Source organism: Spea bombifrons, chromosome 4 (genome assembly GCF_027358695.1).
Source record: "Spea bombifrons isolate aSpeBom1 chromosome 4, aSpeBom1.2.pri, whole genome shotgun sequence".
Classification (NCBI taxonomy): domain Eukaryota; kingdom Metazoa; phylum Chordata; class Amphibia; order Anura; family Pelobatidae; genus Spea; species Spea bombifrons.
In genome coordinates, this window is record NC_071090.1 from 47,063,093 (window position 1) to 47,078,250 (window position 15,158).

The 15,158-nt window shown below is 37.0% G+C and overlaps 1 protein-coding gene across 1 annotated transcript in view; it reads left to right on the forward strand.

Moving 5' to 3' along the window:
• LGR5 (leucine rich repeat containing G protein-coupled receptor 5) overlaps positions 1-15,158 on the forward strand; it is a 73,433-nt gene that overhangs the window by 38,546 nt on the left and 19,729 nt on the right. Inside the window, exons 3-6 of the mRNA XM_053465441.1 lie at positions 4,969-5,040; positions 7,277-7,348; positions 11,681-11,896; positions 14,393-14,464. Coding sequence (XP_053321416.1) covers positions 4,969-5,040; positions 7,277-7,348; positions 11,681-11,896; positions 14,393-14,464 — 432 coding nt within the window. The remainder of the gene's footprint in view (positions 1-4,968; positions 5,041-7,276; positions 7,349-11,680; positions 11,897-14,392; positions 14,465-15,158) is intronic.

The window sequence follows — 15,158 nt, forward strand, 5'->3', positions numbered from 1 at the left end:
TTTGAATGTGTTTGCTTTTATTAACTGTCACATATAATACTAGGCTTATTCTTGATTGACAAACCAACAGTAGGTTTTTTTTTCATATTTTAGAAGGGGAGCAGAAATCAGAAAAGGGTAAAAACATCAAATAGTTCTTAACTTATGCCGATTAATGTAAAAACCCCAAATGGGTCAAGTCCACCTTTTAAGTAACCTTTACAGAAAAAATGGGCACAACATTTAAATGTACAAAAAAAACAATAAAATTCGGCAAAGCGTTTGGCAGCACCATTAACCATACACAATGTATTTTGTTCTTTAAAATGGAAAATACATGAAGTGCCTTCATCAGAATCAGCCGATGAAAAACAAATGAAGGGTTTCCATTTCAGAATTCTTGCAGAGCTGTTGAATGCTGAGGAGTACGTGCCAGACAGTTTTTTGAAGATGAATGCAGCAAGTTCGGATTCCAAAGAATGACTTCATCGTTTTAGACCTGCTAAAAGAGCAGGCAGATAGTATCTTACACATTGTGATGATAAGTGTTTCATTTAAATTGTCCACAGCTTTATCCAGCTGTATGTGACTTGATCGTCTTTCCCCTCCTTGTGATAATTCTTTCTTAGTTTGTAATGCAATTATGGGAGGATTATTTTCAAGTGCGACCCGTCCACCAAAGAAACATCTGAGAAATCTAAAAAGTACATGTTTGACAACAGTTACGAGACATTGAGGATTAAATATTAGTGAATGTCTTCATTCACTACAGACGATCAAGAGCTGTTAAGCTAAGGAAAGAACCTGACTTGCTATTTATTCATGTACCAGTGCTGTTATTTTTTCATAGATTTATTTTAGGTTAGACCTTTCTGGCTTTGTGATACTTATATTATTGATCTAAGCCTGTAAATTAGCAACCCACCACATTTTGCTCCAATCAGATATTAGTAACATTTGCAGAAGAGTTGTTTTATCACCTTGATGTACTATACAGTACATTATGAAGGGGCAACTCAGCTTTTGCAGCAAGGAAGATCTTGTGTTGACTTGCATAATGTTAATTTGGGGAGATGTCATCAAAGTGTCCTCTCCCACCGAATCCTGCATTATTCAGGGCCCTTCATAAAAAATACTAAACTGAGAGAGTTAAAACCACAACGCTCCCGAAACTCTTCTGTCAAGTCTCGTTTTAGTGAGCAGACCCTATTGACCTTTTTGACTGTAAAAACAGATTACACATCACCCTAAACTTTTGTTGACATTTTTGTTTACAACTTCCCTGTCTTCCCCTGCACACATACAGCCTCATGTATCAAGGGAAGAACGGGCCACATCATGCACATAGGCTTGTTTGAAGTTAAGTTTTCTAATATAAAAATACCATGTTCAATTTTTCATTTTTCTATAGAAAAATGTGCCAGATTTGTGCTGAACATTCTGGTAATCTACCATTCCATTATTAACATTGCAAAAAGTAGCTTTTACCCTAATGTTATTAATTTGAATATGTTTTGGTATGTTTCTTTACAGCGTTAATCTCTTGTACTTCTACTGGAGGGCCATCCCACTCATACATCACCCATTTAGTGAAGTAATACACCTGTGTATTATTGGGAGTAACAAAATGAATAGATACATGTTACATTCATCACATATGGGTTTTTTAAATAAAGACAGCATCCATGTCGAGGTTTTGTGTGTGAACTTGGTTTACAGTGTGGAGCGATATAAAAACGTACTACACATCACACAGGCGATATTGTGCCATACACGCCATAAATGATTTCATCACAAGGCCCAATTTTGCGATAATGCAAGCCAAGGCCTCTCTAGTTTTTTTTTAAACAGAGAATATTGTAGGAATTCATGTTTGGGAGAACAAAACCATCATTGTTAGTTAAACTACCCCTCATAAAAGTAAAAAAGTAACCTTTGTATTCATAAAACATGTAGACCAATTAACTTGGGCTGTGGTTGTCCATGTGCACACATACAAACACATCCATAGCTGTGAGAATGAATGGACAACTCAGAGCTCACTTTAACATGTGCATTCATCTGTAACTTTTAATTTCCACGTAGTTAGCTAAAATACAAGGAAAATCTTTTGAAAGGTGTATGTCAATTTGATTTGCTGGTCTCATAGTAATTCTTAGCATCCATAGCAGTAGCTGGATCCTACATTGAATTGTCCTGCTCTGCTGATTAAGTCCTATGCAGGTTCCACAAACTCTGCGCTCTCCCTTTAATTTCCGAAGGTCGGATACACATACGATAAAATGATCCATTAAGTGGTCAGTAGTTATTAACACATTCATTTAACAGTCTGAGGTAGCATGATGCATGTGAATTGTTAGTACCTAAATAATATCATGAACTGTCTGCCATATATTCATTTTAGAAAGTATTACAGAATCATCTGGGTATACCTTTCACTAGTACAGGTCTGAATATTACTCTAAGTGTAATACGTAGAGATTTATTTGTAAGTGCTTTGGAAGTAAATATTGTTAACGTCGATCCAAGAGTAAGGCTGGCATCTGTGAATTTATTTGCTCTCGGGCATCTAGCAGTAGCCAGTATAGCTCTGGAATTCCTGGTAAACAACAACCTTCAAAGGTTGAAGGTTAAGAAAAATGTAGTTGCCATTGTGTTTCTCCCATGTTATGCATCCAATTGTCTACTTGCAGGAATACAACCATAAATTGTTGTTTCTTGTTTCTTTTTATCCTGTTTTATGCCTGATCCATTTCCTGTGCTATATTTCTGTTTTAGAATGATAAAAATGTTGCAATGTAGAATAATGTCCTTTTGGTGTGTCAGACTTTCATTCGTTTTTTCATTGTTACCAAAAGAGCTTTCGCTGCCTATTTCGATGACGATCATTCCGATGTCATGATCGCTTTAGTGTTGATAACTTTTACGTTCTGAATCTCTGTAACGTAAGAATGCTTTCAAAAATAGACATTTTAATAGTTTATTTTTATCATTTAACAAAATATATACGTACGAATTTATCATTATCAAACCTTCCGATTTATCTACTCACTTTTCCTTATGATTTTTATCACAAATGAAGTTTCTTGACATTGATCCCTGTGTCTGTTTGTTATGCTCTCTCCTTTTTCCTTAATTGATAAGAATCACCAGCTATAAACTCTGTAGTGCTGTAGGTGCATGGTTTTTATTTGCAGCAACTTTCTATGTTTTTATAATTGGCAGTAACATACTGATCCTGCATGTAACCATAAGTGTAGTCATAATCCATTATTCAAACATGCACAAAGATCCATTTACGTCTGCAACTCAAGGTCCCTTCTGAATTTATGGTTCACAATAAAATGATCAAATACTTTATTGAGACAACTCTGCAATAGAACAGGCAGCTGTTTCGTCCATTTTTTCTTCCTATTAGCTAAGGTCATTTCAGGTTGAGAAAAACAATATGCTTGGTTTAGTTCCAATGTTTGGTCTCTTTCTGCCCAGTGTCAAAACCCCTGGAATTTCACTAGGAGCCCATGTGGCACAGATGTTGGCTTTTCAAACAAAAACCATTTTGACATGAAACACAAAATTCAGCAAAAGTGATGAAGTCGGGCTTTGAGAAAGTGGCATATTATGCTGAAATCCCTCAAGTAGCAAATCATGCAGTCCATGTACAGCTTTCCCACACGGCTTTGACAAAGCTCATCAGCAAATGACCTGCAAAACCCTCAGACTGTCCTATAAAATGCTCTCCGAGTGTAGGCTGCAAACTGAGCTGAATTGTACTAACTGACAACGGAATGCTTGGGAAATCTCACTGGCATCTAACAAGGTAGCCTGCTTGGACTCTGCTTGGAGAATGGCATGCCCATTATTACTCAGATGAGGTTTTGTTTACTGCGGTAACAAAACATGTCATTCTTTTTTTTTTGCCAGCTACCTCAGTCCATTCTGTTTTAATATTACATTCCGTTAATTTAAAATCATACAAAGGTGAACTATACAGAATTAAGTATTTAATGTGAAGTCTTTTAATACTTTATTTAATAAGTAGACTTGATATTGTCTCGCAGGAGCAAATTTTTATTCCCATTTTGAAATAACGTAATTGAGCTAGCTATCCAGGGATCATTATTTGTGTGGATTTATTTTGTGGTTTCACTAGAGGTTTCTAATGATCTGCAGTCAAAATATGAATGTATATACATTCAATAAAATCAGTACAATTTATACATAACATGTATAGAGACATATTTACACCCCAAAGGCTAAAGGTTCCCAAAATCAATGTATAATCTCCACTGGAGAATGATGTGCGGCACCACTCACGTCCTGCCTTCTATACGGAACATAAGAGGGAGAGCTACAGGAGGCAGCCCTGTATGCTAGTTGGCCACTTCACATTATAAACAAGAATAAAGGGCTTTGTAAGCTTGACACAGAGAAACCTATGGGCAATCTGCAAGGAGTTGACAATGCTCAAAGGGCATTTGTCAAAAATTAGTGGACTTCATCTTGGGTGAACCTTCTGTCATGTTCCTCCTTATTTCTGTCCCACTAAATGGTGGTTCTAGCCAGCCAGGACAATATTTCTAAAGAAGATACTTCATTTAAACATTAGTTGCTGTAAACAATAATTGTTAAAATCTAAAACATTATTTTTTTTAAATGTTGTACCTAGATTTTGCAAGAAAAAGAGTAGTTCTGAATAAACATTTCTGACATTGGGTCCAAGCCTAGCATTGTGCACCAGAACTCCTCCAGTTCTGCTTTATTCAACACTAACCTTTAAAGTGAACAGTATTGTTCACAGTGCATGGTAAGGTTCAGTCCACCTCTATATAAGCAGTTATTTGTATTTTTTTGTTGTCATAACAGATCAATTACTGATGGACATGTCCAGCCAGTACATAGTTATGTGACATTGAGGAGAATTGCGTTTAAACGAGTTCCACATGATAAGACATGCATTAACTTTTTTTCTCTCTCCAAACTTTGCAGACGTCTTGCAGGAAATGACCTGACGTACATCCCCAAGGGAGCTTTTGCTGGGCTCAGCAATCTGAAAGTGCTGTAAGTAGAACATACGTAGTTCTGATTGCTATTCTTGTTACCTCCAGGCAACTAATTAAGCTATTATTGCTTAAATAGTTTGAACATATGAACCTTTGAACTCAAATGTTAATATCCATGATGCTATCTTATGTGGGTATGCCTTTAAATGCTATGATTTGTATTGCAAATATTATTGTTACGTAAGTTATGTTTATTGATGTTCTGTAACACACACACTGAGCTCTTCACTTGGGACTTCTTTGCAAACCGCAACTACGTGTCTATGTCTTGTAATTGAAATGTAGTTAAAAAAAACTTTATAATGACTTTTTACTTCTGCTGTATTGTGTTGGGTTGCAGTGACCAAGGAACTAATGCTAGCACCCAGTGTTTCCTTCCTAGCCAGCATTAACCTATCCCACTGTGCATAGTCCACGGGAGCTGAGGTTTCAGACTTTGTCACTCCTTTGCCTAAATGGGTCATAAGATAGAAAGATATTATTTCAAAAAAGCTGGCTCCATATTAATGTACCAGACTTCTTTTCATTTTGCAGGGCCTCGCACGATACTTAGAACCCTTCCCTTTGAAACGACAGCTGAGTCAATATGTTTATGTAGCATGTTGTTATTTCTATTATCTCATTGGCAACAGCCCCTGAACTGGCTTTGTTTCTGAACAGGTGAATACCTGTGCTACTGCAGAATTCTGCATGCTGATGCATTCACTTCTGTATTAACCTTCAGCATTCAGCGTAGCAAATGCATTGGTCAGGGGCTAAACACTTAAGGGAAGAGTAAAGCTTTGTGACAGTTGTTAGGAAGGTTTTATAGGAGTAGGAGCTAAGCTAAATGATCCAAGTGTGTTCTTTTTTTAAGTCAGTATAGAGTCTGTCTGTTTTAATCATAATGGTATATAATGTATTCAGTTTACTTATAATGGTGAACATTTGCAATAAACCTCAAACCTATTAATGTTAAGACTTACTGGTACATAAGGAGAGAATCCTTTGGGAGGTTGATGTGCAATGAGACAGAAGGACTGCAAAATAACTTCTTCTGCAAAATAACAATCATCTGATTGTAGCGAGGGTGATGTGGCAAAATCAACGGCATGCAGGTGGGGAGAACAGATTTTTTAGTATGCTTTTCTGAATAGTTGGATTTTTAGTGAGTGTTTAAAGTCAGAATAGGAATAAGAGTGTCGGACAGAACAGAGTAGCCAATTCCAGAGAATAGGCACAACACAGGTACAAGAAGTTACAGTCAAAAAGGAATGCATGACATGGGGCGTGCAGTGAGGGCAGTTGTGAGAGTATTTGGAGTTAAGAGCAGAGATAAATGGGATGTAGTGTTGTTAAGATTTCTGTGCATGAGACTCAGGAGTTTAAGTTTCTATTTGTAGGCTATGGGGATCCAGAAATGGGACTGGCACAGTGATGCAGGCGATGTGATAAGAAAATTAGTCTGGTGTAGTAAGGTGTTCACAATGGATTGGAGCAGTGATAGGTACAAGCAAGGATGGTTAGTTAGTGGGGTGTTACAATAATCCAGACTGGAGATCACAAGGAAATGTATGAATTATTAGTAGTCTTGTATTTTAGAGAGGAAGGTGGCAGGATTTGGTGAGTAGCTGTATATGAGGTGTGAGGGAGAGAGCAAAGTCAAGTGTAATACAAAAGCATTTGGTCTGTTGAGTAGGTGTTTCCTCTCTACTGAAGTAGAAGTTACAGATTGGTCATAGAAAGCTTCTCTAACAATAAAAAAATTAAAATAAACCATAGCTTTCCAGACAGGAGTTTGATTAGATCATGTTGGATTTGTCGCATATAGCAATTGCTCTCGATTTTCATGAGTTGAAAATTTAACCTAAATATCTCCAAATTAAGAATAACATATGGTACATTGTGAAAAAAACTGCATCCAGGACAAAACAACAGACTGGTATCAGTTCAAAACAGATAATTGCACATTATTACATTTTAACTTACAGTGATATGTTTACTTTCGAATGGCATTTTCACTTTACTGTAAGATGTATTGTAATGGGTATATTGCCTTTTTCAGACACAGTTTATCAGGTATAATTTCATTGTTTACCCAATCATTTTCTTTGGTGCAGCTGGTAAACAACCTGACATCACATCTATCTCTTGCCATGGACTTAATTTTACAGAGGACTGTGTTGCCTGTGTGTCTGATTCAATAAAATAAATTATCACATTTACCACTTTCTTCTTCCAAACTTTGTCTTTAGAATGCTGCAGAACAACCAGTTAAAACAGGTCCCGGCAGAAGCTCTTCAGAACCTCCGGAGCCTTCAGTCTCTGTAAGTATAATTATACTTGAGATTTGAGATGTATTATGGTCATTTACTAGCATGTATAGGAATGTGGATGGCACACTGTTTTGCAGACTAACATACTCACACGATATACCAGTAACGTATCCGGTGGGGTCTGCTCCGGGTGCCACTCATCAGGGTACCACCAGTATATTATGATGGGCGTTATTCTGTACTACCGTCAATGTCTGGCTCAGTATATAATGATAACAGTTATGCTGTACCGCCGTCAATGTCTGGGTCAGTGTATAGTGATAGGAGGTACTCTGTACCACTGTCAATGTCTGGCTTAATATATGATGATAGCAGTTATGCTGTACCACCCTCAATGTCTGGCACAGTATATAGTGGTAGGAGTTATGATGTGCCATCGTCAATGTCTGGCTCAGTATATAATGATAGCAGTTATGCTGTACCACCAATAATGTTTGGCTCTGTATGTAGTGATAGGAGTTATTTATAAGTTAATCATTATTTTTTCAGGTCTAGTTTTTTCCAAATTTGTGCAATAAATATTCTTGCCAACATTATTTTTTTGTGAGTATCTTTACATTTTAAAGTGTGAGGGTGCCACATACAGGATCCACCCAGGGTGCCATATACTCTAGCCACCCCCCTGCCATAAACATAGAGTACTCTATGTTTTTTCAAGGTATACATGTAGTGTTACTCTACTGGTGACACTATACTATACACTATTGAAATCAGGCTTTTCTATGGATATGTGTGCTAGAAGGACTTTGATTCCTCTTAAGCATTTTGCCATACATTTTCTGTGAGCTTAAGCTCATACAGATCACTTGAAGTAAATACTGCATTTAATAAGCATCTCTTCAAATGATGCAAACAGTTTTGATAGCTCAAATAGCTTAATTGGTCAAGTCACTTCAGGAAGCAGGGTAAAATGTCACTTCACCCATCCGCTGGCAATTTCATGGATCCAAAAACGCAGCTCTGTCTTTGAGTACCTTTTAAGACATTGAACACAAGAACTGCGAAAAGAAAATCTCGAATTGTCGACTCAATGTGTCATCGGAGAAGTTAAATACGATCTCAGTAACGTTGATGCTCATTACCAAAAAGGTTCCCTTATAAAGAGAAGCTTAGCCGCGCTGTATTGGCATGGCAAAAAGGGACAGTATCTAGTGACTGCATTAAGGGAGAATGACAGTAATCAGCGGGAATGTTAAACAGCTGGGTAGCAGACATGAGATGGGATGATTAGGATTAAGACTGAAAAGCCCTCTGCCCAGAGAAGATTGTTGCTGGAAAATTATGTCTTTTGTGAAGAGGAAAACTAGGATTTCTTTGTTCGTTCCGGCTGGGTTGTACCCATCACATAAAGGTGTGCCGGGTGTGAGTTTCCTGTTTCATGCTGTCTAGCAATTTTCTGTTCACCAGGTGTCTTTTGCTGTTCTGATTTGTACAAGGAATGCAATTTCTGAAACGAGTTAAACAATTAGGACGACAGTGGATTGGGTTAAGAGCTTTAAGGCAACAAAGTAACATTCAAAAAGCTTTCCCCCACAAATGGAAGCTTTTGTTAACATCTACATTTGAAGTTGGCAATGTTTTGTGACCATTGTGTAGCCGGATATGGCAGAGATCAGGTAACTGTCATTTAAACGGCACAGCAGCTGTGAAATGGTAAAAAGCAGGCAGTTAATTCCATATCACGACTACTATCTTGTCCCTTGTTTCTTAAAGAGAATTAGCTGTATTTTCTTTCCGCTATAGAGAATTCTTCTATGTGAAATGTAACTCAAAGCTATTATATCCTGAATGTCCTGTGTTTGTAGGAACCCATCTTCCTTAAACTTAAAGCCATGTTATGTTAAATTAAAATACCTGAAAAAGTTACATAACATAAGGGGGACATGAACGCTTGCATGTCTTCATAGTCATGGTGTCCACATCTGCCATTTTTCCAGGGCACAATTTTTATATTATTGAAGAGCCTCTGTACATACACTTTTGCCCTACAATATGCGGGTTGTTTAAAAACGCATAGATGGATCGGTTACTTTGGTATACATCATATATATTGCCAGGCAGACTGCTATATGTACTATAGAAAAAAGAAAAAAGCACCAATTAAGTAAATTGAATCAATTCTGATAGACAACACACAAAGCACAAATAATATAATCAATTTTATACAATTTACTGAGCGTATGAATATAGATTAAATATTTAACCCATAGAGCAGTAAAACCGTAAATCAGATATATAATAGCATAAATATGTGCTAATAGGCGATATCTTCCTGGGGCTTTTTTATTTTTCTATTTTTGAATGTACATGATTAATAACGTTGGTTAAACAATACTTGCTGAATTCATAGCCTGCATGGTCCTTGTGTGACAACCAAAATGTGAGTTAATGGGTGCACTAAAAAGCTTGCTTGGTGCTCATTCATTAAGCAGGACTCTTATTGAGTTTTGGGTTTAAGGGAATTAATATATTTACAAAGAATCTGCCTTCTTAGAATATACATTATCTTTGCATTTTTTTAATGCCAGAAGTTATTACTTAATGATTGGGTGATCTGTATATTAGTAAATAGATGGGCTGTTTCCGTGTATTAGCATCCAGCTAAAAAAATTGTTGCTGTTGTATGAATGTAATAAGCATGAAGAATACTATTCATTGTATTCCAATCTTAATACTATGTGGCACAGCATATATTCCTACAGCAAGTGAATATGAATGCAATCCATTAACACTATTAGAGATTCAGGTAAATGATTTAATATTTGCGGGTAATTAGCATGCACATATTCAATGTTTATATGTGCCGGCACATTGAACTAACAACTTCTAATCAAAACACCAGGCACAATCCTGAAATAAAAAAATTGTCTTTTGCCCCAGGGTAGGTGTGATGGAAACATCTAAACATTTCAAGCTTGTCCATTTGTTGATAGAAGTCTGACTTGTTTGGATTTATAATCTGCATTTTCATTGCAAACAGTGTCAGAGTTTTGACACCTCTATCTTAACTGCTGGGGAGACCTTGTGAGCCTTCCGGTGATAGGGTGTTAGAGGAGCTGTTTTACCAGCTGTGTTTTCTTCAGACACACGCTGTTTCTCTTAAAGGAGTTTTTCGTCTGGTTAACCATTTGTCGCTTGGATTTCATTAAAACTGTAGCAAAGCATTTAAGGAACTTTAAGTATCCGTACGTTTCCAGTAGCCCACATATACACCGTCTAACTCGAAGCAGAACAACTGTGGCCACAGCTGCCCTACCCTGTACTGACTGTTCCCTGGGATTCTATAAGCAGACATGGCTTGTGGTATCATCACATGTGGTTACATATGATTATAAACACTGACTGTATTTACTGAAGCACAGATCCCATCTTTCTCATTCTATCTCATCTATCCTCCAAATCTTTCTTATTCATCCATGCATACAATTAGCTCCACCAGTGTCTTCGCTGCTCCCCAAACTTGAAGCATTGCTGCCATTTACCTCATTAGAGGATCAATGAAATGGCAAATTTTTACAAATAAAAGGCTAGCTGTAGCACTATCTAATTCTATTCTTTTTGCATGGTATAGCAATTTTCACTAGACCAACCTGGCAGTTCCCAGCTGCTCTCCACAACTCTAAATATCATATGAGTTAGTGCGATAGCTATCTGTAGAATGTATATTATCTTTGTCCGGATCTTTGGTGTTTGGTCCATACATTTTAAATCACAGGTTTGGTTGGTTATATAAACCCTTAAAGATGTGTTCCACTTAAGAAAATGTTACGCATGCTGCATTATAAAGCCATTCTTTGTGCTTAAGAATGTATTACAGTTCGTATTTATAATCTTATCATGGTTGCGTTTTTCCATATATTTCTGGCTGAGCATTGCTCTGATTATTTAGATCAAAAACCCACACCTGTACATAAATCCATAATTTGTTTATATTTTGCACACTGTTCAATGTAATTCATGCTAACCAAAATTAAATGTGGAAATTAGTTGAGGCTTAATCATATAAAGCATCATGTCAATGTCCATCTGTTATGGATAATGTATGTCTGCTTCCCCTCCAGAATGTAAATGTGCTCAATCATTTTGTCATGAGATTTAAACCCACTTTGAGCTATCTAAGGGGGCGAGAAACAATATGTTACAATTCTAACATAAAAATGATTATTTCCTTTTTTCTCCCACCACTGATTGGTCTGTACTACTCATGCTTGATTTACACGTCATTTATATATATAGTAAATGTATATAAAATATAATTTGTGCTATACTTACTATCCTTCAATGATTTCACCTGCAATCCTAATTTTTTTATCCTATTTTTAGGCGCCTGGACGCTAACCACATCAGCTATGTGCCACCTAACTGCTTCAGTGGCTTATATTCCCTCCGTCACCTGTGGCTGGATGACAATTCTTTGGCCGAAATTCCTGTGAAGGCTCTTGAACATTTGTCTGCATTACAGGCTATGACCTTGGCGTTGAACAAGATTCACCATATACCAGATCATGCATTCAGGAATCTGTCAAGTCTGGTAGTTCTGTAAGTTGTGGAGAAGTTATCTTTTTAAGGGGCAAAATACCGGTTTATCCAATGTTTTGAAACAGAAAATTGTGCAACAAATGTGGCTTATAAAGAACCCCCTTGCCTCCTAACTGGATTGCGGTTTTGGCACTGCTCAATTGGCCGGTTGCAACGGAGATATATATCTGTATATATTACAGCCAGCCCATTTACACTATGGAGGACTGTACTAAGCCTAGCTGGCACAGGCTGCATAGCGTTTTATTCCCAGGTACTGCATGTCCTTAATAGGCAGATCACTGAGATATGATGTCATATGCCAACACTCTGAAGACAAATATATTGCTGCCTCCTAGCCCAGGTGTTCCAGGAAGCTACCTGTCTCTCCTGAAACTAAGTCCTTTATTTTCTTTCCTTTACATCTATACAGTTGCATGCCGCTTAGTTTGCACTATAGTGCTTAATGCTCAATAGATGGCTTGCAATAATTCCTATAATTTCATGGCATTTGTATATAAGATTAACAGATTTTTCGCCCTAAATCTATTCTGGATTTTTCATAAAATGTGTAGACAACTGTAAATAATTGATGTAAATTAGATGATTTATACTAAAACATCAAGGTTAGTTTGCATACGTATTCTTTGTTTTTTTTTAATGTCTGGCTTTTTCAAAACTCTATATTCAAGTAAAAAGTTAGAGCACCTGTTTTTATGTATTTTTTTAGACCTGGCAGCAATGATTGTGGGCCAACTAAAAACCATCCATTTTGGAACGTTACCTAGTTACATTTTTAATACAAGCATTTCTATCATCCTTCAGGAAATTATATGCCAGCAGGAATTTCCATTGCCAGATGATGGAAATATCTCACCGAGTAAAATGTGCTGCAGGCAGTCACTTCATTGTTTTATTTTCATTGCTTCTTTTCCTTAAATGTCTTATTGCATTGAGCCCCAAGAGACAGATAAGAATGAGCTGCTAGCACAGTTCATCTCTGTGACCAAATATTAAATATACCAGAATTTCATCAATTCCAATGTTTTATAAACAACAGCCATCCATTTGAATGGAAATGCCATTATAAAAAATAAAGCTAGGTAATATACATCATTATTTGATCTTAGTATATAGAATGTGCAGGGGTGGCTGAAAACTCTAAAAGGATGCCATGGCATAGGGGTGTCATGGCTGCAATCCGCATAATATGGATTGACATCATTTGTGTATTATGATGTCATCAATTTTTTTATTTAAATAGTGTGTTAAATTTTCATAGTTGTGTAAATATAAATATAAAATGTATTCATGGGGCTGATGTTTTAACACTTGATCAAACCAAAGGTATAGCCCGTCAAAAAAACTTTCTTTGCAAAAGCAGGCATAAATAGTCATAGATTATCTACCAATGTATATTAAATTATAGTATATAAAGCACATCCGTGTAGAAATTGTCAGTCATGCTGGTAATGCCAAAAGGTGTGATCCAGTCATAGTTGGTGCCGGATGATTGGACATTGTCCCGCTCAGCATGTGGAAGTGGAAGGGATTGATCCTCTACTGAGAGAAGTGTAGGGGTGGGGATGGCTTTTGTGGCATAGTTCAGGGGCCGCTGGAGTAGTTAAGGGAGCTGCTGTGCTGTGGGGCCTCATGGCATGGAATTTCAGTGACATTTTTGTACATAATAATTGTACTAACAATAACAGCAATGTATGTTTGACAAAACTGGCCAGATGAGTACAAGCAGAGCAGGTCTTGCATCTATGCCCAGACTTTCAAGGAGGCTACTTTGGGAGCCTGCATCGTTGTTTAGATTAAATGGTCGTCTTACAACACAGTTGGAAGTACAGCTGCTTTCTGTCCAAAATGAAGCTTCTGTGTCTGTATGTGATTACATTTTTATTATGGCTGAGCTGTAATACTTCTTTACTTATGATGTAACATTACCATACACAACCATTTAGTAACAAAAGTAATTTATTGATCCTTTCATGTGCTTTATGTTAGCTTTATACACAAAGTATAAAAAGTGTGTGTAACTTTTGTGTGTGTCTACATTCAACTGTTGGAAGCTTGTTACAATTTACTTAATGTACAAAGAAATACCTAAAGTCACGGAAAAGGGTCTGTGAAATGAGAACAACAAACCCATTCTCTAAAAAGCAATCCTTATTCAATGCATACAGACTATTTATTGAATTTGGAAGATACTGGATAGTCACTTGAATCTGCCAATTTCAGCAGCAAAATGGTTAAAAAAAACCCCTACAACCCATCAATGTATCCTTCTGCATTTGTTCTGTGGACCCAAAACAGCCGCCAATCTTTTTGAGGGAGAAGAGTGAAAGACTGAGGAGCATGCCCTCCAATAAATTCTTTGGCAGTGCTTGACTTGCATACAATAAGTGCATGCTTGGAAACACGTTTCTTTAGAAGCGTTCAATTCAGGAAGTTTGCATAGGTTCACTGTGCGCGGCATGCTCTCCTGACTGTGCTTTTAATGTTCCCCTGCAGCCATCTCCATAACAATAGGATCTACTCCCTGGGAAAGAAATGCTTTGACGGGCTCCACAGTCTGGAGACTTTGTGAGTTGACCTCTTATTTGTTTCATGCCTTTCACTGTTTTCATTGATATTCCAAAAAGAATAAAAATAGCTGAAAAGCCAAACATGCTTTTTGGCTTGCCTAATTGCTTAGTGGTTCTTCTGATTGTTCATATGATGACTGTATAAAAAAAATCCAGTAACTAGTAACAATACCTTTGAACCATGCCTTCTGTATCACTTGGAACCATTACTCATGCCGAAGAAGGCATATTGGAAGAAAGAAACAATCCAACATTTTCACCGGATTACTTAGACCAAAAAAAAAGAGAATATTAAATTATGCAGTTTTGTTCAACTTCTAAACATGCTGGGGGAGGGGGGACTGGACACCGGTACATTCATTGGGCAAAGCAACAGACAGAATTCCTGGACTAACACAGTGACAGAATAGAACTATTTAGCTATAAACTTGACATAAATTCCCCACATTTATGGTCATTAAGTTAGGCTCCAGTAACAAGGTGGAGGAACATAAAGCCAAGGAAACTTGAGATCAACTCAGAAATAGTGACTGTCTCTACTATGCAATCCCTTTAAATGACAGCATGATATGGTGTGATGTTCAACACAACCAACTTTGTTTTTATGAGAAACATTTAGAAACCATTTGTAGAATAATGTAAAGCAGTCTATTTTGTGCATATTTCAAAATCTCTAATTTAGCTTCTATAAT